General features: G+C 35.9%; 5 protein-coding genes across 8 annotated transcripts; 2 read left to right on the top strand and 3 right to left on the bottom strand.

Annotated features, from left to right (window-relative positions):
* The first annotated feature begins 1,095 nt into the window (after positions 1–1,095).
* LOC130936603 (uncharacterized) lies at positions 1,096–3,519 on the top strand. 2 transcript variants are annotated; one of them, XM_057866696.1, is made up of 3 exons: positions 1,096–1,340; positions 1,861–2,447; positions 2,873–3,519. In XM_057866696.1, exon 3 carries the CDS (start codon positions 2,878–2,880, stop codon positions 3,370–3,372), a length of 495 nt encoding a protein of 164 aa, XP_057722679.1. In that variant the 5' UTR covers positions 1,096–1,340; positions 1,861–2,447; positions 2,873–2,877; the 3' UTR covers positions 3,373–3,519. The 2 variants fall into 2 exon arrangements, with proteins under 2 accessions (XP_057722679.1, XP_057722678.1); XM_057866695.1 differs by having other exon boundaries at positions 1,788–2,447.
* A 4,713-nt stretch (positions 3,520–8,232) lies between these two features.
* LOC130934912 (uncharacterized) lies at positions 8,233–10,206 on the bottom strand (the record flags this gene model as incomplete). Its single annotated transcript, XM_057864434.1, is given in 5 exon segments — positions 8,233–8,349; positions 8,653–8,812; positions 9,106–9,234; positions 9,852–10,026; positions 10,029–10,206. Coding segments are annotated over 5 exon segments (759 nt in total), but the record flags the coding sequence as incomplete, so codon positions are not given.
* Positions 10,207–10,448: 242 nt separating this feature from the next.
* LOC130934911 (mitogen-activated protein kinase kinase kinase 20-like) lies at positions 10,449–11,425 on the bottom strand. The gene is made up of 2 exons (XM_057864433.1): positions 10,879–11,425; positions 10,449–10,796 (listed from the first exon to the last, which is right to left on the bottom strand). Exons 1-2 carry the CDS (start codon positions 11,423–11,425, stop codon positions 10,546–10,548), a joined length of 798 nt encoding a protein of 265 aa, XP_057720416.1. The 3' UTR covers positions 10,449–10,545.
* Positions 11,426–13,484: 2,059 nt separating this feature from the next.
* Positions 13,485–15,153, bottom strand: LOC130936111 (uncharacterized). 3 transcript variants are annotated; one of them, XM_057866106.1, is made up of 4 exons: positions 14,862–15,153; positions 14,655–14,768; positions 14,336–14,519; positions 13,485–13,906 (listed from the first exon to the last, which is right to left on the bottom strand). In XM_057866106.1, exons 2-4 carry the CDS (start codon positions 14,754–14,756, stop codon positions 13,881–13,883), a joined length of 312 nt encoding a protein of 103 aa, XP_057722089.1. In that variant the 5' UTR covers positions 14,757–14,768; positions 14,862–15,153; the 3' UTR covers positions 13,485–13,880. The 3 variants fall into 3 exon arrangements, with proteins under 3 accessions (XP_057722089.1, XP_057722088.1, XP_057722087.1); XM_057866105.1 differs by having other exon boundaries at positions 14,655–14,764; positions 14,862–15,152; XM_057866104.1 differs by having other exon boundaries at positions 14,655–15,153.
* Positions 15,154–15,988: 835 nt separating this feature from the next.
* LOC130934910 (uncharacterized) lies at positions 15,989–17,850 on the top strand. The gene is made up of 3 exons (XM_057864432.1): positions 15,989–16,601; positions 16,685–17,031; positions 17,188–17,850. Exons 1-3 carry the CDS (start codon positions 15,989–15,991, stop codon positions 17,848–17,850), a joined length of 1,623 nt encoding a protein of 540 aa, XP_057720415.1.
* The last annotated feature ends 2,594 nt before the right edge of the window (positions 17,851–20,444 follow it).

The following is a 20,444-nucleotide window of genomic DNA, read 5'->3' as shown; positions in this document are numbered from 1 at the left end:
TCCTTAAAGAGGTCCAACATACCATTCGGGGACCACTTTATTAGTGGGCCTTTTGATTTATTGGCCTGACTTTTATTTATTGGATCAATGTATGAACAATAATAATAATAATAAAAAATTCATTTAAGGACTTATAAACAATCAAAGATTGATTCTTCAGCACAACAAAATCCTGTGCATCTTCTTGGTTTTGTGATGATCTGATGATACAAATAAAAGAAAAAAAAAAACCTCTTTCTCTTTTTCTTTTTCTCACTTTATCTAGAAGCATTGTTACTATGAAAGAAGTAGGCCAATATCTTTGACGAGAATCAAGATTCTGGAAAAGTAAATACCCATGTCCCCTTTACTCAGCTATAGTGGTAAAATAAATAAAATATAAAAAATTTATAAAACCTAAAACTGCTTGAATCAACAGTACAAAAAACTAGATACCAAAACCAAAAAAAATACAAAAAACTATTAGAAAAATATTTTATATCCTAATAGTTTATATTAATTTTATATTAAATTTATTTTTAATATATATTTTATATTTTAATATATATTTTATACGAGCAACTAATTTTCGATTTACACTTAATTGGTAACGCTTTCACTAAAAGCACAAATATAAATATATAATGAGCTAAAAAAATATTAAAAAAAATAGTTATTACAAAAACTATTATAGTTGAAGAATTCAAGTGCTTATAAAATTTTTTCAGATTTTGATCTCTCCATGTGAATTTTTCTTTTCTCTTTTTGGTATTGATTCCTCGAACCTCATAACATCAATCCACAACAATATTGTGTGTTCCTTAGACATATTTACATATTTTTTTGTCCGTGATTCATCCTGATATTTTCACAATAATCCATATTTACATTCTTTGTTTTGGTCAATCCTTTTCTTATATACAAAAATATTATTATATTGGCTACGTTTTTTTTTTGGTATAATATTATATTGGATTATTAGCTCTTTACTAATGGGCTTTTGGAATGAGAACATAGGCCCAAATAAGGCCCACAAAATGGTCTTATTATTGCTTTGGTGCTGATTGTTTTTTATTGCGCGCGCTAAACAACACAAATTCAAAGAAATGGCTCCAATTTACAGCTCTGTACCAAAAAAACCAAACTCATTTCGTTGTAAGATGAAACGAAATGAAGCTCCAATTCCAACAAAATTAAAGCTTCATCCGAGAGAAAGAGAGAGAAAAAGCGTGTGTCCTTCTTAGTTATGAAGTTAAGTTTGAAGCTTTGTGTAGCACTGTGGCTTCTTCCTTCTTTGTGGTTTCAGCGAATTTGAGCTCTTCGAAAGTTTCCATCGGTTCCTCGCATTATTACTCACACAGGTTAGTTGCAATTACTCACTCCATTCATGTTGCTATTGTCATTCCCCATTTTGATTTTCGCTCAACCTGGTTCGAGTTTTGCAACTGGGTATTATGCTCTCCATATGTTCGATGAATTTCCTCAGTGACACTTAGGCTCTTTTGCATATTAATCAAATATCTCTATATTAGACATGCTATTACTAGTATATCAATAGGCACGTTTTTTAAAAATAATAAATTTTGAAATTGGTTGAGATGAAATTTGTTTATAACTTAACTACGGGTCTTGCTTCATGTCTTGAAAATAACCAAAAAAATATATTTTTTATGGATTATATATAATAAAAGGTATTTTAGTAAAACAAGTTGTGCACCAACTCAATAGATTATTATTTAGTGAATTAAAAAAAAATTACTTTTTTGTGCAAAACTAGTAGAAATGATCGAATTGCATTCTTCTATTAGGGCGGTTGGATAAAAGTTCCATGGATTTGTGGTTAGAATTTACTTCATCAAATTACTATAAAATCTGAAGCAGGCCTCATTCCCTCATTCAAGCCACACACAATCATCCAAAGTTGGAAAAGATCTTGAGTTACAGATGGCTTGTTCAGACATGTTTGTACTTGTTCATCCCAATGGATATATAAAAGACACTGTAGGTGGTGCAACCTTTCAAAGTTGGAATCCTTTTTTGATGAATGTTGTTACTGATCATCAAGATTCTCTACTTGAGTTGAAGAATCTGATATTGGCGAACATGGGTGAACTTGGAAGAAAGAAGATATCTCATATGGCATATAAGTTGCATGGTATAATAGGTCCCCAATTATCTGACAGTCGGGTTATTTGGCTCACCTCTGACCAAGACATTCACTTGATGTTTGATTTCCATGTCTCAAGTCGTGAGCTACGGTGTATAGAGTTGTACATTAAAGTTGAAGACATGATTAGTTCAGCCAGTTCGAAAGCCAATCCGCAAGTTGTTCAATCGGACAATATTTGTATTTGGTAGAGGACCAAAGAGAGTACAATCACCAGTGACATCCCCAAGTTTTGCGTTCCCCAACTGTGTTGAAAATGTGAAAGTTGATGGAAAAAGAACCAATGTTTGTGCAAGCCCAGGTGAGTTCTCTCTGTGATGAGCTGTTTATCAATCAATTCAGTTTTCAAGTGATTTGTCAATTTTGCATATATCAATTTTCTAAACCACATCCATAATACTATATCTTAGTAAGAGAGGGGGAAAAGAAATCTAGGAAGAAAAACTCAAGAATGGAGTGAAATCCAGTTAAATAAAATATTGACAAATTTATGTTTCAATTTACCAATATTTACTTTTCTTTAAGAAAAAATAAAATAAAATATATAATGTCCTCTTTTACTCAGCCTCTTTGGTGCTGACTGCTGAAGGAGAGTGTTATGCTCTTAAATCTTAATCATCTGCCAAGGCCACTATCCTGCTGCGTAAAATTTTGATTACTATGCACAATGTAGCCAATAAAATATACTTTATTTTCTGACTTGAGTTACTTTCTCCTTTATTGCAGCTAACATGGCATCAAGAGGTGTTGCAGTGGACAAACTCTGCCTTCCACCCAAGACTGGGAATATTGCAGGTGCCTGCGGTGTCTTTCCACCTCCAACTTCAAAGAAATCTTCATTTGTGGACATGGGTGCTGATCTAGGACTTTCCCCTCCGAAAAAAATGCAAAAAATGATGGATGGCAAAGGGAAGCCAGTTGAAAATGGTATGCTGATCCCCCACATTGAGGAGTCCAATGTGTACTCCAAACCCTTTCGAGCCCAAGATATGTGCCGCAACTTGGAGCCACCTATCACCTCCAAATCTCAGATGGTGCTAGAAGGCCGAGTTAAGGAATTAGAGATCCGCCTTGAGTCAAAGGAAAACGAGAGAGCTGCCTTAGAGGAATTGAAGGTTACTTTAACCGCCAAGATTAGTAATCTGGAAAACAAGCTGAAGGAGGCTGATAAGGAGAAGGCTCAGTTAAGGAAGGAGAAAACAACATCAAAGCCTCAAAGGGGATAATTGAGCCGTTGGAGGCAGAGGTCAAACATCTGAGATGTTCCATCCTTGAAGCAAAGGAGAGAGCACACAGGAACATCATGGAGCAAGTGTGTCTTCTGGCTCTGGGTATCGACTTTTTGCTTGTTCACCCTGATAATCGAGTTGTCAATGGAGAGATTGTATGATACAAGCCCATTAACAACTGCTACTTCCGGCCCAATACAAGAAGCTGAAAGCGATGAGAAAGCAATTGGGCCAGAGAATCTTTCTCTGCTCAGCTAACAGTTTCTCTGGCCCAATTGCTTTCTCATCGCTTTCAGCTTCTTGTATTGGGCCGGAAGTAGCAGCTGTTGTTAATGGGCTTGTATCATTGTAAATCCTAAGAAGGATAGAGTACCACAAGTTACCTATGCTATGGAATTTGGATGCAAACGTCCAACACATCCAATGTTGCGTCCATGAAGCAAAGGAGATATCACATGGTAACATCATGGAACAAGAATAGTAGTGAACCCCAAGTTCGTTTTGTTGGCAAGCACTCAGGTGCAACGCTGATTGCATAGGCAAACTGCAAACACTTCATGCTACAATAGGATAATTTCGTTGATTATGTATTAGCTTTATTTTTGAAATTTTAAATATGACACTCACTGCAAGGTGTAAAATTAAAGTGACTTGTATGAGGAGATGCATGAGGCCATGCATCAATTCTGTTGGAATGCAGTTTTATGTTAGATTTTGCGTCTTGTTCTCTCTGGAATACAAGTACCACTTATGTAAACTAAAGTATTGAAGCAACTGTTAAACTTAGTGAATATGCATTGCGCCAAATTTTATTGGTAAAGAGATGTATCTTTGCTTCATATGAGATATTTTCAGTATACCCAAACGTTATTTAAATATTAAACGGTCAATAATTTTAGTTAAAAAAATATAAATCATCTAACATCTCTCAATTTATCTTCCCATAAATAAGAAATTAGCCACAAAACATTGCATACGCCATATGGAAATTTATGAATGTTTTTAGCAAATAGTCTTGGTTTAACTCTTTTAGGTTGTTTTCCATATGTTACTCTCCTGTCGTGCTTTCGGATGGTTCCAAAAATCAATTCCAACCAAATTAACTCGATTTTTATTTTTGTCAATCATAGAATGGTAGAGATTGCTGATTTCTTCCAACAAAATTTGCTCATTTCTTTCTGACCTTGATTTATTTATTCATTTGCTTTCAAGAATTTGTTTTTATCATTTATTGATTGTAGATTAATCCTTGTTGAAAGAGCTAGCTTCACATATCAAGGTCAAACAGAAGTTACTTCTGTAGTTTGGACTTTCGACGAACTTGTGAATTAATAATTCTCAAGATTATATATCTCCCTGGAAATTATACTTGCTTATGATAGTGGTTTGGCAATGTTGCTACTAATTCAATGCAAAACTCATCAAATTTTTGTACAGATTAAGTGAATATTTTCTCTGAAAACCAACAACAAAATGTTAGTTTTGTCCTCTTGTCATTATATATTATTCTACTAGTTTCAATCAACAACTTTTATTCATGAATTATGATACATTAGTGTGGTTGAGTGCAGAATGATGCAAGCTTTGGTGGACAAACTCGTGCCACTGTTACTTCTACAGATGCTTCAAGATTATGATGAATGGGTTCAAAATCAATTGGAAAATACTACTTAACATCTGGATTCTAGTTAATAAATTATTGGGCAATTTACCAAAATAAAACAATTGAGTTTTAAAATTTACCAAAATACAACTTTTACAAAATGGATACCAAAAATACAACTTTTAAAAATACAACTTTTTAGTAAACTATGTAAACTGCGAGAGGGTTCCAATGGATTCCAAACATACATAAACCGCTATACCCGGATACCCGGATACCCGGATAGGCATAAACTTCGAGTTCTTTTGCCACTGAACCTAATACATGTTTCATCCAACAGCAACCATGAATTGATCAAGCACCTTTAATGGATCAACCAACTAAATTTTCATGGATGAGGAAATCAATACCGAATTGGTGCAATTAATAAGAAATTTGACCAGTAAATTTGATCCTAACACGGGTTGACATTTTTCTATCTAATTAAATTATTTGATCATATACTGAAAAGCAAGATTATAAAAGAAAGAAAGAAAAAGAAAATTGAAAGAACTGATAACATTCGAAGTACAAATAGCAAACTAAATTACTGTTATTAAAATAGTTTATTAAATCTTACAAACTATAAATGTTAAGAAACATAATCATTATGTATCAATACTTTGTACAGCTTTTCTATTTTCTAACACCGTCCGACTCTAACTCTTTTTCGGCAAAGCCATCAAGGAGAAGAAGACGGCCTGACCCAAGAAACTCTACGGCATAGCCATCAGGTCCTTGGACAGGGGACACAATAAACCAAACCATTCAATCTTACAATGCCATCATAATAGCTCTAACTACATAAACCATAAATAAGATTGCAATGAAAGTAATTAAGAAAAATAATCATAGCCAAGTTGCAAGATAATATGAATGAAACAGTGTGATATAAAAGAAAGGATGATCAAGAAGCTTGTTAGCAGTCCACCTCTTGCTAGGATCCTTCATAAAGCACTTTTCCAGAAAATCATGACAGAAAAAACCTATTCCGTGCGGCTTCTTGGGTAAACTGGGAAATAGGAAGGGACAAAATATAAAAGAGGCTAGGATTCAATGCTTCAAATTTCAATCATGTTATTACTTGTTTTGAGTGTAAAAGGATATAAGCTAAGTGGTAATATCCTTTCATGTTAGCTAATCTTGTTCATGATCATGGTGTGGTTTATTTGCATCTAAGTTCCTTACGGTAAACATAAACAAACAATATGTATTCCTTTCATTTTGTTAATTAAATACACAATTAATTAATAACAATCATATTTTTATAACAATATAAAAAATATTTAAAGTATGAATAGCGCTGTTGTAAGTTATTTTATACTTACTACCATGAAGAATAGACACACATCTTTTCAAAGATTTTTTTTCTTTGGCCCCCCCGGGGGGTTCAATTACATTCATAAAATTTTTGGCACTTTTTTTCTCTTCATGGTAAAAACTGATAAAGAAAATGAATAGGTTCTTCAAATTATGAACCAAGGTCAGATCCTATGGTATGGCTATTCATGATTTTACAGGAAAAGTCTAAAATTTCATCTAGCTTTTTGAATGAAAAGTTAGGTAAAAATTGTTTACTATTACACACTTAAATCAACCATTGGCATATGTAAAGTTACATTGATTAGGTTAGAAGTAGTAAATGAAACATGCATTTTTTGAAACTTTAGTGATGTTTTCACTGGAATTAATCTTGTTGGATAATCTTTAATATATATATATATATATATATATATATATAGTTAAATTTGGGTGCTTTAATATATGTTATTGATGGAGCATTTTGAATTTAAATCCCTAAAAGTGAGAAAATTAATAAAGTAGTAAAATGAAAAGTTAATCATTATTGATTTTATAACTTTCATAAAATATGTACCTCATATCTTAATATTATTTTAATTTTAAGAATAGTCAACTCATCACTTTACTAACTTCCTCGCTTTAGAAGATCTTGATGATCTTGATCCGAGCATTTCTATCTCTACCTTCTTGTGCTTAGATTAAACATCCAATTCGCACTGTCCCACTAATTAAAATTTTCTTTTTTTATTAAACTCCCACAAATTAAAGTTGATTGCCTTGCGTTTTCAAAGGATGGAAGTATGGAACCATTATTCACTAAATTAAATATGTATCCGAAAATCTTCCGACTATACTGGGTTTCATTTTTTCCGAAACAACACATCCCCTCTGTAAAATTTTAACACATTTCTTAATCCATTATTACACTAGAAAGAAAACTTGTGAGGCAACTTCAGCGCGTTTCGTAATCCATTTCTATCACCATTTTAATTTGAGAAAGTATAGGGAGCCAATGACCTAAGCGTACAATGTGTACAATGAAGGTTTAGAAAGTATTAGAGATATGATTATTAGTGTTACATTGTCCTATCAGGTTATGCTTTTGGGATGAGTGGTTTTAGGACATGGTATTAGAGTTCTAGATCCGAAAGGTCAAGAGTTCGAACCTTGTCAAAATTAGCTTTTTATAACATATCTTTGCTTGGTGTTTAAAAACTAAAAACAAGAATATCCAAAAGGCAAAAACATATACAAATAATAACTATGACAGTTGAACTATGATTAGTGTGAGTACAACTGACATCTCAAAAGACTATGAGCCTTAGTGACCAAAAATGGTCTTAGTCATAGTCGCTAGAAAATGCATGGAATCATTTACTAGAAAATTCTCAGTTTAGGCTTGGATCCATGAGTCCTCCTTATTCCCGCATAACATAAAGGGACTTGGAAGTCAAAATTGGCAACCTTTGATCAATTTTAGACAGTCAAAATTATGTGGAATTCAATTCTGTAAATGTTGGATTAACTTTTTACTTTTACTAGTAGTATATACTTGGATAAGTGAAATCTACATAGCAATTGGATATTGAAATTAACATGTGATTATTTCAGTTCAAATATGTGAGAATGTCAATTATCTAAACGTTGATTTAACATTTGCCTTTGCTAATAGTATATACCTATGCTTAATAAGACACTCAACAACACATAGACAACTGAAATGCATACCTATTTGAATTGCAATAATCATATGTCAATTTAAATGTCCATATTTAAACCAATAAAAAAAAAATCCGAGTGTAAACTAGGGACAATCATAAGAGTCATTTGAGATATCAAAATCTAACCCGGAATCTCCTTGGTCACACACTCTCTGGCTGTGGCGAGCATAAGGGGTATGGCGTCTAGGAGCTTCACTTTTGTAATGATCTGCTGCCATTGTTGACACTCTGTTGGTCTTTTCTTGTGTTCCGAAAAAATCCATCTCTATCCCAGCTAACTTCATAATCAGCCTTTAATCGCGATCCTTTCTGTCAATAAACAAGAAATTCTACTGTCACTCATCACATAAACATATCTAAGTTTCCAATATCCATCATGTATAATTCACGAATTGAAGCAAGAGTGAGGCGGCTTTATACTTCCAGATTAAGCAATTGCCATAACACTTCTGACCACAGTCATTGACAGTAAAATGAACGGATCACCTTACTATAGACATCCAAAACAGAAATAGTGACAAATGACAATAAAGATGTGAATTGCAGTGTAGTAAGAAACTATGCTTATTTCACAGTGGAGTTACCAAACATAAGTCAGAAACAAGCCAATACCTTTTGCAATGAGCGACCACATAGAACTCTCAATGCATCATGGAAGTCTCTATATTTTTCAAACTGAACCACAATCTTACAGTAAAGGCCTGAAACTAGGTCTCCGCTATCTTCATTTGCATCCTTACCTGGATCATTGTCCTCAGCAACATTAAGATTCCTATTAAATGTAAGTTACAGAACAAGAAAACTATGTACACCCATAGTAAGGTGAAATATGATAATTCTCATATAAGTACCAGTATAGGGTGGAATATAACAACATTTAACAATAAGTACAGCAAATTAAGAAGGTTCATTGTACTGCTTAAAAAGGTCAAAGAAACAAAATCATGGAAGGAAAAAATATAGCCTTCACCTCCAACTTAATCATGATTAAAAATATTTGTTCCTTGAAAAATAAAATCATTGAAAATTAGATACAAGATAAAAACAATCAATTCCTGCAAGAACCTTATCTTGCCAAATGTTGAGAAGATGGTATGTGTGACGAGCATGGAAGGCTTAGAAGAAACTCTAGGCTCAGCTAACCATCGTGAGGGCACACCCCTCAAAATAATCGTATCTGGTTCACGCTTCCCTCTATAGTACCCTGCAGAAAGATCAAACCTTTACACCTAATTAAAAATACAATCCAGCTCTTCCCTTTCAAATCACATAAAGAAAAAACCAAAAATCACACCGAAAAAAAGAAGCAGCTCAAGTTAGTTCCCAACAATTATCTTTGCATCAAACTAGTCCTCTAGAGATTTTGAGCTTCAATCTCATCCTTCAAAGTTTAAATAAACACCAAGTCAATCTTCTAAAGTCTAATGTATATTAGGCATCAACTTTAGTCCTTAATCTGCGAAGAGACTCTAATTCGATGTACTACAAATCTAGAAGCAAGCCTTTAAGCACTTAGTAATAAGAACATGAGTGAACGATCAAAGGCCAAACCACTCCCTGAAGTTGATAATCATCTTCAATTTCATCCTTGAAGTGAACACCTAAGTACAAACCTGACCAATTTGACTACCATAACAAAAGCTGCTAAGCCTTTCTCACTAGTCGGATCAGCTACATTGATTAAACTTGACCACTTTTACTCATTTTTGAAGATTTCAAGGACCTTATAGACAAATTTATAGTCATTACCACTTTACATTACTACTAATTTCATGGTTTACACAAAAAATAAGAAGAATGAACGCAGAGACAAACCTCGAGTATCCAATGCAAAAAACTGTTCCCAATCTTTCTTCATTGCCTCAAAATCATCCGAAACGGGAACAGCAACATCAAGCTTGAACTTAACCCCTTCAAGATTCAGCTCAATCCCGTTCATCTTCTCCACCAACCTCTTCCTCCACTCCCAAACCCTCTTCTCAACCACACCTCGCCTTCCTCATCTTCTTCTTCAACGAACTCAGGATTCCAGATCCTGAGAGTCCCCGAAGCAACAGGCTCCTTGCGCTTCCGCTTCTTGAGGTCCCTCACGCGCTTAACGCCGAGGTCGTCCTCGGGAATCGCGAGGGAGTGTTGGGGTTGTTGGTCGTTGCTAATTAAATTAATTGATCATATACTGAAACCAAGATTATAAAAGAAAGAAAGAAAAAGAAAATTGAAAGAACCCATAACATTCGAAGCACAAATAGCAAACAAAACTATTGTTATTAAAATAGTTTATTAAATCTTACAAATCATAAATGTTAAGCAACAGACTCATTTTGTATCAATACTTTGTACAATTCATTATGTATCAACAGACCCAAAAAACCCTACCGCATAGCCATCATGCCCTTGAATCGGGGACACAATAAACCAAACCATTCAATCTTACAATGTCATCAGAATAGCTCTAATTACATAAACCATAAATAAGGTTGCAATGAAACTAATTAAGAAAAACAATCATAGCCAAGTTGCAAGATAATATGAATGAAACATTGTGATATAAAGGAAAGGATGATCAAGAAGCCTGTCAGCAGTCCATCTCTTGCTAGGATCCTTCATAAAGCACTTTTCCAGAAAATCATGACAGAAAAAACCGATTCCCTGCGGCTTCTTGGGTGATAGTTCATGATGTTCAACCAAGTACCTCAACTCCTCAATAAGCAAAGGGCTCTCACCCCAGGCAGGCAATCCAGTGAGCATTTCAATCACTATGCAACCAAGTGCCCATATATCCATCGGAGCATCAATATGACCAGAAAACGCTTCCGGTGACAAGTATAACGGCCGTACCTCTCGGCTTGGACTTCCACAACTCAACATCTGCTTCCTCCTCTTTGGTCTTCGATAATCCAAAATCCGCAATCTTTAATTGATAGTTTGCAATCTCTTTATCCAATGAAGGAAACACAAGAATGTTCTCCGGCTTGAGGTCACAGTGGACGATTCCTTTGCGATGAATATGCGAAAGTCCTTTAACAATCATGCGTGCATAGACACTCACCTCCGTCTCGGGAAGAGGTTTCTTGTGAATCAAGTCAGCCAAAGAACCGTGAGGAGCATACTCCAAGAAAAGATTGTAAAAGCAAAGTCCATGCTCTACCGTGGTCTCAGTTCCAAAGCATTGAATGATTTCTTGGCAACGACCGCTTTCATCTTCCCAAACTGATTTAAAAATCTGTTCCTCTTTCTTCAGTGAGAATGCCAGTTTGGGAATAGAGCTCTTCACAGCAATGAAGCTATGAAACCGTATTTGTTCATCAACAAGAATGCCAAGATAAACAGTGCCATAAGAACCTGCTCCCAAGACCTCCAGCTTCTTCCATTGTAAATCACTCATCTTGGATTGATTTTTCTTACTCCTGAATCAGCATCAAAGGTTACATGCATATAGTAATCAAATAATTTTATTTATGAATATACAAATTTTTTACATACCTGCAGTTGGCTAGTTCTTTTGGCTTTTTTTAAAATTCTCAACTCAGCTTTGTGTTTGATTAAGGATTAATTATTACTATGTTTTCTTATAGCTTGTGGCTTGTTCGAATAATTATTACTATGTTTCTCTTAGTTACGCGTTTATTTTATTAATGGAAAGTGTCAGTAGGATTAATTTAAACCAAAAAACAAATTTAAAAATCTTGAAATATCTCTATCTTATAAAAGTTTTGAATCAATTTTAATTTTCAAACCCAAATAAAAAGTGAAATATATCTTATATATCTTATAACAGTTTTGAACCCAGATTTTGTTAGTAAAAAAGATTATGAAATAGAGATAATTTAATTTTAGAATCTTTGCCTATGTTTCATGGTATTTATGTCTACTATGATCTCCAAAATTTCTTTTAAATTTTAAAAGTCAATCAAATATTTAGTCTAGTTTGATTATTTAAAAATTTAAATAGATATAATTTAAATTAATGATTTAATTTAATTTAATAAAAATAAATGTACTCATTTTGCTATATCCATATGATTAATTATGAACAGAGTTCTGGTCACTGGACAAACTAGTTCAAGTCGCTTTTTAACTTTCCAAAAAGTTAATTCATAACTTTTTAAAGAAGTAGAAATATATGACTTTTCTTCTCACTAAGTCATTCTATAATTTTTCTAAAAAAAATTAATTTTAAAACAAAAAAATCTACTTTTATTTTTGGCTCTGTGAAAATGTTTTATGTTCCTACTGAAAATACTAATTGTATGTATTATCCAAAAAAAATTTAAATAATAAATTTTTATTTATATAAAAAATATCTATTAATTGTGCCTATCATTTTTTTCTTTCATTTTTTTCTGCAAGTATTAAGAATTTTAGGAGATACATATTGGTTTAAATTATTCTGCACGGTGATTTTATTGAAATGCTCATTGAATCTAAAGAGCGTTTAAGGTTTATGGTTGGGTTTCATAAACAAAAACAAGCACCTAACGTGCCAATGAATATTGTTTCTATCATTTTTCGCTTTAAAATATTAAAAGATGTGTTTTTGTGATCAACCTCCTATAATTTGGACTCTCTTGAAATTATGAGATTTTGTTAGTTAAAACTTAAAAACGATTATGAAACAAAGATAATTTAATTTTAGAATTTTTGCCTTTGTTTTATAGTATTTATTTATGTCTACTATGATCTCCATAATTTTTTTTAAGTTTTAAAAGTCAACCAAATATTTCATTCTCAAATCTATTTATCCATCTACTTATCAAGTCTAATTAATTATTCAAAAATTTAAATAGATATAATTTAAATTAACGATTTAATAGACACTAAAAAAAATTAACGATTTAATTTAATTTAATAAAAATAAATATATTTATTTTGTTATACTCATATAATTATGATTAATATTTTAATTTTCAAAACCAAATAAACATAACTGAAAAACAGAGTGCATGACCAGATCGCTTATCCGAAAAATAGAGTACATAACTGAAAAACTATTAGACGAACTGCATGTATTGTCCGTAAAAAATATCTTGATAAATAATGCTCTTTTGTGCTTTTAGAAATAAAGATTTTTTATTTATATAAAAGTATCCATTAATGGTGCCTATCATAATTTTTTCTCCCTTTTTTTTGCTGCAAATATTAAGAATTATAGGAGATACATGTTGGTTCAAATGTTTCTACCGGTGATTGCATTGAAATGCTCACTGAATCTTAGGAGAGTTTAAAGTTTATGGTTGGGTTCTATTAACAAAAACATGCACCTAACATGGCAATGAATACTGGTTCTATCATTTTTCTCTTCTAAAATATGAAGAGACGTAATTTTGTGATCAACCTAATATAATTTGGAAACTCTTGCTTTCAATGCTGGGTTTATATGTTAGCTCTAGATGCTAATTTTGCAAAGAATTCTTGATTAATACAAAATTTACAATTGAGTGAAAAGAGTAATAAAACATCATCTTGAATATGTACATGTTACAAAAGGATTCGATACAAAACCAAAGCTCATCAAGAAGGTACAATAGTATATATCACACCTAACATGTCCATTCCCTCTTTCATCTCCATCTCATGCATCTTATGACTTGTGATACCACTACAAGAGAGAGCTCTTGATGAACAATTTTAAAATAGGAAGGGAAAAAAAAAAGAAGAAAAGGAGAACTTTTTAGCAACAAATGAATAACTGAGCAAATGCTATGGTTGGCTATAAATATTAAGTCCCAAAGCATTTGAAATGTTAAATTAGCTTGAAGCAAAAGCTTGTCATTCCTCATGCTCTTTCCAGCTACAAACTGATATCAATTATCATCACGTGTGTCTAAGCCTTCTTCCTTCTACATTGCGCGAATCGCAATTAAAACTGCAGAGATAACGATAAGTGTAAGCTACATTACATACAAAATACCAAAGAGAGTCTATGGTAATTGGTAAGAGATGCTGAACAAACATGGTGCTAAAAAGTAACAAGTTATTCAAATTCAAATTCTCATGAGCCATGGTTTACTATATGATATTTGGAAACTCCACAATAATGAGCAACAAAGTCAACTCAACAAAAGAGGGAAAGAATAAGCAGGAAGTGATGGCAACATGTGCAACCTTTTCCAACAAAGGAATCAATTATATAGTAAACCCAACATATAAGCAAGAAGGCCATTCAATTATCAAATTACTTAAATTCCAAAGTTGTAAGAAGCTTTTTATCACTAAGAAATTGAAGGACATGCAAGTACACTTGTGTCTATATGAATGTGGAACACACGGTTGCACAGAAATACAAACAACTTACCAATCAAGCAAAGGAGAACAACAATGGAAACTGTTATTCGAACTGGTTGACTGTATCGCATTTGGTATTGAGATCTTCGAATCTGTCTCTGAATGGCACCATACCATCCATGAAGTTGCTTGTCATAAGATTCATCAGAACTTTCAAGACAACTCTTACTTTTTTCGAAGGATGCCTTGTTGCCCTTTTTCAATTAGATAAAGAAGGAATTAGGAGTATTAGTAAACCAACCAATGTATAAATTTTCTTTCTTTAATAAAAGTGCTACTGAAGTATGTTTCCATATCAGCAAAACAGCAAGATGAGGTTAAGAACAAACCTTTTTCAATTCGGTCATTGGAAGTAGCGCATTATCGGGTTCTTTATGATTCAGCTTTCTATAACCATTCCTAGGCCACTTCAACACAGGTACGGATCCCATCGAACTTGCTACCTTAGGCATAAAGACAACACAATAGACGAGCTCAATGAATAGACCAAAATCTTTTTTACAACTAAAAATAAAAGGGGAAAAGAAACAACTCACCCGAAGCGGCTGAACTAGCACTGAATAGCGGTTACTCAGGCGCGGAGGAATCAACACTAGCGATCGTCATCGCCACCATGCTCGAATAGATCGATGAGGCGGAGAATAGGCAGATCTGGCATGCAAAGGAGTTTTCCTGACCTTGGCGCCCACGAACTCCATGATTTCCAATGCAAGGCTAGGATTCAACATCAGAGAAGCTCGAGGAAGGCAGACAATGAGGGTAAATTGGGAAATACAAAGGGACAAAATATAAAAGAAAAGGACAACCTTTTACTCTTTTAGCAACAAATGAAGAGATATTCTGGTCCTGTCTATGATAACTTGATCTTTCACAATAAAAATAATTTATTTTAGTCTTTTTTTTTTTATAGCATTTGTTTTTTAGAGATAGAACACAGAAATATGAACAATAAATATTTACAAGACATAGACATTAAATATATTATTTTTAAGATAATTTTTTAATTTTTATGTCCATTTTTTTTATGAAAGACAATAATAAACACGGAACTTAAAAAGGTAGATAAAATCTTTTTTATGAAATTTTTTTATCGATAAATATTTTTTGGCACAAGAATTTCAATATGGGAAGCAAAGGGGTGTTTTGGCCAGAAATGGAGCAATAGTGTGTTTCACCCAATGATGGATGCAAGCTCAAAACGCAGGGGCGTGTTGCCTGCGACAAGTGGTAAGCGCGATGAAGTGGCGAGGCCTGAGCGGGACACGTGGCACCACGCGGGAGCATGCTGACCTAGCACGTGGGGGCGTGATGATGACGTGGGGAAGCTGGAATGGTCCATGTAGGCAACACGTGGGGGCGTGCTGACCTAGCACGGGGGGCGTGATGGTGACGTGGCGAAGCACGAATGGTACACGATGGCATCACGGGGGGCGTGATGATGACGTGGCATCACGTGGGGGCGTCATGGAGACGTGGCCAAGCTTGATTGGTACACGAGGGCATCAAGTGGAGGCGTGCTGAGTCAGCACGCAGGGGCGTCCTGACACGTGGCAGTACGTGATTGGAGTTCGTGGTGAATGCTACTCTATATATAAGGCAATGGTTGGGTTCATTTTCATTCTGAGTAAGTGTGGGAGTGTTCTTTGAGTGTGTTTCTGGTGTAATGGAGGATACCGCAAAGTTAGTAGTGTATCGCGACGGTGAGATAATATGTAATACTCATGAGGGAGTGAGGTTTGTGTGTCAGAATCCGTTTTCGTTTGTGGTTCCATGCACCATGACGTTTATGGAACTTCAGAACGGTCTCTGTCAAAGCATGGAGAACGGTACATTAATGAGAGTGAGCAGAATTCTGTACTGGAATCCGGTTATAGTTTTTGGTGGTCTAATACAGTTTGATACCATGCCAATCACTAACGAAGTGACTATGCATAATATGTTTCAAATTCACTGGCAGACTCAGATGCGACAGCCACTGATTGAGCTGTATGTTGAGTTTGAAACCGTAAAGGCGGAAGGGATTCAAAATGACTTAGAGGTGGCGGATGATAGAGCTGCAGTGTACGAGGGAATGAGTAGTGACAGCGAAGAGGACTTCGAAGCCACTTATGAAGCCGGTGACGAAGAGCAGGATGGTGATGTGGGAGTTGAGACAGCAGCTGATAATGTAGTGGTTCACCCATCGAGCAGTCAACCGATGAACGTGCCACCTTTTATGCGTGAGTTGGATCTCGACGCCATGCATGCACCGGAGTTTCCGGAATATTCAAACATAGGTACATGATGACCGAATAATATGTTTTTTTTTTTAATATATACTTTGGATTGATTAATAAACGATGATGGGCACTTTCTGTAGGCGTTGCTAATCCCGAGGACGGAGAGTTCCGGATTGGAATGGAATACAGTTCTAGAAAGTCGGTCGCGGCAGCAATTAGAAGTTACACTATCGCTAGAGGAGTTGACTACGACGTGTATGAGTCTGAGCCACAGACGTTCTATGCAAAATGCAAGATGTATGGGCGCGGGTGCGACTGGCTTATCCGAGCCAGCTTGATACAGAAAAAAGGTTGTTGGGAGATACGCAGATACAACGGTAGGCACACGTGCACAACGGGAGTGATTTCACAGGATCATTCCAAGTTGGACTCGGACACAGTTGCTGAGGCTATAAGGCCATTGGTCGAGACTGACCCGTCCATAAAGGTGAAAACTATAATAGCCAAAGTCTAGTCAAGGTTCAACTATACCATCAGTTACCGAAAGGCTTGGTTGGCAAAGCAGAAGTCCATAGCAAAAGTTTTCGGTGATTGGGAGGAGAGTTACTAAGCCTTGCCGTGGTGGCTCTCGGTTATGGTTCAGAGGATGCCTGGGTCAGTTGTCCAGATAGAAACACGCCCACTCTACAATGGGAATGAAGAGGCGCAAGGGGTAAAAATACTTCATCGCGTATTTTGGAGTTTCAATCCATGCGTTAGGGCATTCAGGCATTGCAAGCCCCTAGTTCAGGTAGACGGAACACACCTATATGGAAAGTACAAAGGTACACTTCTGGTAGCTGTTGCACAGGATGGGAACCAAAACATTGTGCCTATCGCTTTTGCCTTGGTGGAAGGGGAGACAGCCGATGCGTGGCACTTCTTTCTAAGGAATCTGCGAATGTATGTTGTCAGAAAAGATGGTGTGGGTATGATCTCGGACCGGCATGAGTCAATTCGAGCAGCAGTAAATCGTTCCGGAGGTGACTGGCAACCTCCAAGAGCATGGTGGATGTTTTGTATAAGGCACATCGGCAGCAACTTCCTACGAGCATTCAAAGTCCCTCGCTTGCAAAAGCTTGTGGTCAATATTGGGTATTCAAGAACGGTGGAGGAGTATAACATCAACTATAAGAGGTTGGAAGAGCGAGGCGAGGCATATGCCAGGTGGTGCGATGCCATTGGACTTAGACATTGGGTATTGGCATTCGACGAGGGACATCGATGGGGCCATATGACGACGAACCTTGTCGAGTGCATTAACTAAGTGTTGAAGGGTGCCCGTAATCTACCTGTGTTGGCGCTAGTCCGAGCAACGTATTATCGGTTAAATGAACTTTTCACACGGAAGAGTGCTGAGTCTCACGAACGCAAACGTGCTGGATATACTTATTCTGTATTCGCACAACAGCGGATAGAGGCAAGTATGCAACAGGCTAGGAATATAGTTGTGCACCGTTTTGACAGACGGAATGAAGTATTTGAGGTGCGCGAAATGACTAGCGGAAAGGTATTAGTGGTTGATCTTGCACGACGTACGTGTGACTGTGGGCACTTTCACACGATGCACCCTCTGACGTGTGGTCGGAAGCAGGACGCTGCAAACCATGGCTCATACCTATTGATGCCCCACGTGGATCAGCTGAGGCTGACGGTGAATGCATAGCACTAAAATCTGACCAACCACCCAAACTAGCATTGGCCCAATTTTGTTGTTGCTGATCTCCGTGACCGCCGATGGAGAAGTCAAACAAATCATGACCGACTGGAATCGTCAGCATCGACTGAGAGTGCGGAGAGTGGTGGCTGGACGCACTCTGGTCCTGTGGCTGTGGTGGCTGTGGTGGCTGTGGTACATAATAAGGAACCGGCTTAAACACTGCATGCTGAGGTGGGACCTGAGGTGCAGGTGGGATCTGAGGTGCAGGTGGGACCTGAGGTGCAGGTGGCTGCGGTGCAGCTGGCTGAGGAACATACGCCGACAATCTCAGCATATGTCCGTATAAGCGCATGTACCAATCCCGATACTCCGGGGTCGGTATGAAATCCCAGGTCGGAAGGGGGTGCAGATCCCAGAGTCGAGTGTTTCGCCTGTTGCCCCACTCCGCTATCCACCCCCATGCAAAACTCTCCAGTCATAAAGCTGCACTCCGCGAAGATCCATGCAATGCTGGTCCAGTGGAATGTCCCTTGGTATTTGTGCGGGGGGGGGGGGGGGGGGGCTGTGCGAACCCAAACTGACACATAACTCGGTCCACAGGGTGCCACTCGATACACTCGAATGACAACAACGGAGCAACGATATCACACACATCAAGATGTCCATGTAACTCGCCGGGTACGATCATTCCTTCGTACGGCCGCCACTCAAACTGCCACAAATAATTCCAATGTCATAACCCTAATAGTAATGTATGGAACTAGGATTCATTAGAACCATAAATATTTACCTCCTGCATGTAGTCTATGTCATGCCTAAATGTCTCAACGGTCTTCTCTAACCACGCTGTGCTCCGTTCCGAATGACTCCACCTGAAACATGTGTATTTACGTAAATACCCCTAATTGAAACATGCGTAATGAATATAATCTCTGACAAGAACCATAAATATTTACCTCATGGCAACTGGTATCTCAACAGGTGGAAGGATATGTCTCGGTACAGGCGCAATACACGGCATTCGCTCTCATGCCCAAACAAACAACAGATTAAGAGGGCCATCCATCTCCTTCGTATCATATCGTGATGCACGGCATAGTACTCTGTAAATATGTGCAAGACATGATGAACCCCAACTATAAGTATGGATCCGCTCGAAATCGCGAAACAACGGTAGATACTTCGCATGGGCATATGCGGTCGACTTATCTGTGAATAGGGTCGACCATAACAGACAGAAAATCTGACATCTCACGTATCTTCTTATGGACTCTTCAGTATCCAACGGCTCTTCATCTCTGATACTTCGAACCCAACCAAGCTTTATATAGGATTTCGAATTACAACTGATCACCGGTTGACGTCCGAATATTGCCATGCTCTAACTCTGAACGAAATCACTACTACTATCAGTCCATCCACTCACAGGCTCTCCATCAATTGGTAACCCAAATATATGTGCGACATCTTCCAATGTCACTGTAACCTCACCCACCGGCAACACAAACGTGTGAGTCTCCGGCCTCCACCTTTCAACCAGAGCAGCTAACAACAGGTGAAATCCTCTTATCATCCCAATCCTAGATACGTGGTAGAATCCAGTGGCGCGTAAGTAATTTTCGACCCTCGGATTCCAACTCTGTGGCGGATCCAATTTACGCACCAACAAATTTCTGTTAGGCTGCATCAACAAAAATATATTTGTTATATTAGTTATAACTATTCATTTATTAATAAACAAATATTACCATATCTATTTATAAAATGTATGTGATCACTTCAATTAATAATATTATTTACATATTTATTTATTTTAATATTTTATTTGTTAAAATCATTAACGTGCAGTGCATTACCATAATTAAAATATTAATACTTTAATATTATAAATAAATAACAACTTATATATATTTTTTTAATATTTATTTATTACTTTAACATTTATATATTAAACTTTTGAATATGTTCAACATTACATACATATTTATTTATTTACAGTATATATATTTTTATTTTATTAGAGTATTATTTTTATATTTTTATCGTAGAGAAATATATTTTTTTAAAAAAACTTTAGTATATCCTATAATATAGTATTGTATAATATATATTTTATTTTAGTATTTTTATATTAGAAAATTAATTTAAAATTAACAAAAAATTATTTTTTAATATATTAAATAACAAAAAATAACGAATAA

Source organism: Arachis stenosperma, chromosome 6, assembly GCF_014773155.1.
Source record: "Arachis stenosperma cultivar V10309 chromosome 6, arast.V10309.gnm1.PFL2, whole genome shotgun sequence".
NCBI lineage: Eukaryota > Viridiplantae > Streptophyta > Magnoliopsida > Fabales > Fabaceae > Arachis > Arachis stenosperma.
Note: the sequence above shows the minus strand (reverse complement) of the source record. Positions and strands in the feature narration are given on the sequence as shown.

What these genes read in the sequence shown, in the direction of transcription:
- LOC130936603 (XM_057866696.1), top strand. Translation starts at nt 2,878, where the DNA reads ATGGCATCAAGAGGTGTTGCAGTGGACAAACTCTGCCTTCCACCCAAG.
- LOC130934911 (XM_057864433.1), bottom strand. Translation starts at nt 11,425, where the DNA reads ATGAGTGATTTACAATGGAAGAAGCTGGAGGTCTTGGGAGCAGGTTCT. An exon ending in GTGGAAGTCCAAGCCGAGAG is followed by an intron (nt 10,797 to 10,878) that starts GTACGGCCGTTA and finishes TTGGTTGCATAG; the next exon opens with TGATTGAAATGCTCACTGGA.
- LOC130936111 (XM_057866104.1), bottom strand. Translation starts at nt 14,777, where the DNA reads ATGCCTAAGGTAGCAAGTTCGATGGGATCCGTACCTGTGTTGAAGTGG. An exon ending in CAATGACCGAATTGAAAAAG is followed by an intron (nt 14,520 to 14,654) that starts GTTTGTTCTTAA and finishes TAATTGAAAAAG; the next exon opens with GGCAACAAGGCATCCTTCGA. An exon ending in TGTTCTCCTTTGCTTGATTG is followed by an intron (nt 13,907 to 14,335) that starts GTAAGTTGTTTG and finishes TTATCTCTGCAG; the next exon opens with TTTTAATTGCGATTCGCGCA.
- LOC130934910 (XM_057864432.1), top strand. Translation starts at nt 15,989, where the DNA reads ATGGAGGATACCGCAAAGTTAGTAGTGTATCGCGACGGTGAGATAATA. An exon ending in TCCGGAATATTCAAACATAG is followed by an intron (nt 16,602 to 16,684) that starts GTACATGATGAC and finishes CACTTTCTGTAG; the next exon opens with GCGTTGCTAATCCCGAGGAC. An exon ending in AGACTGACCCGTCCATAAAG is followed by an intron (nt 17,032 to 17,187) that starts GTGAAAACTATA and finishes GTTATGGTTCAG; the next exon opens with AGGATGCCTGGGTCAGTTGT.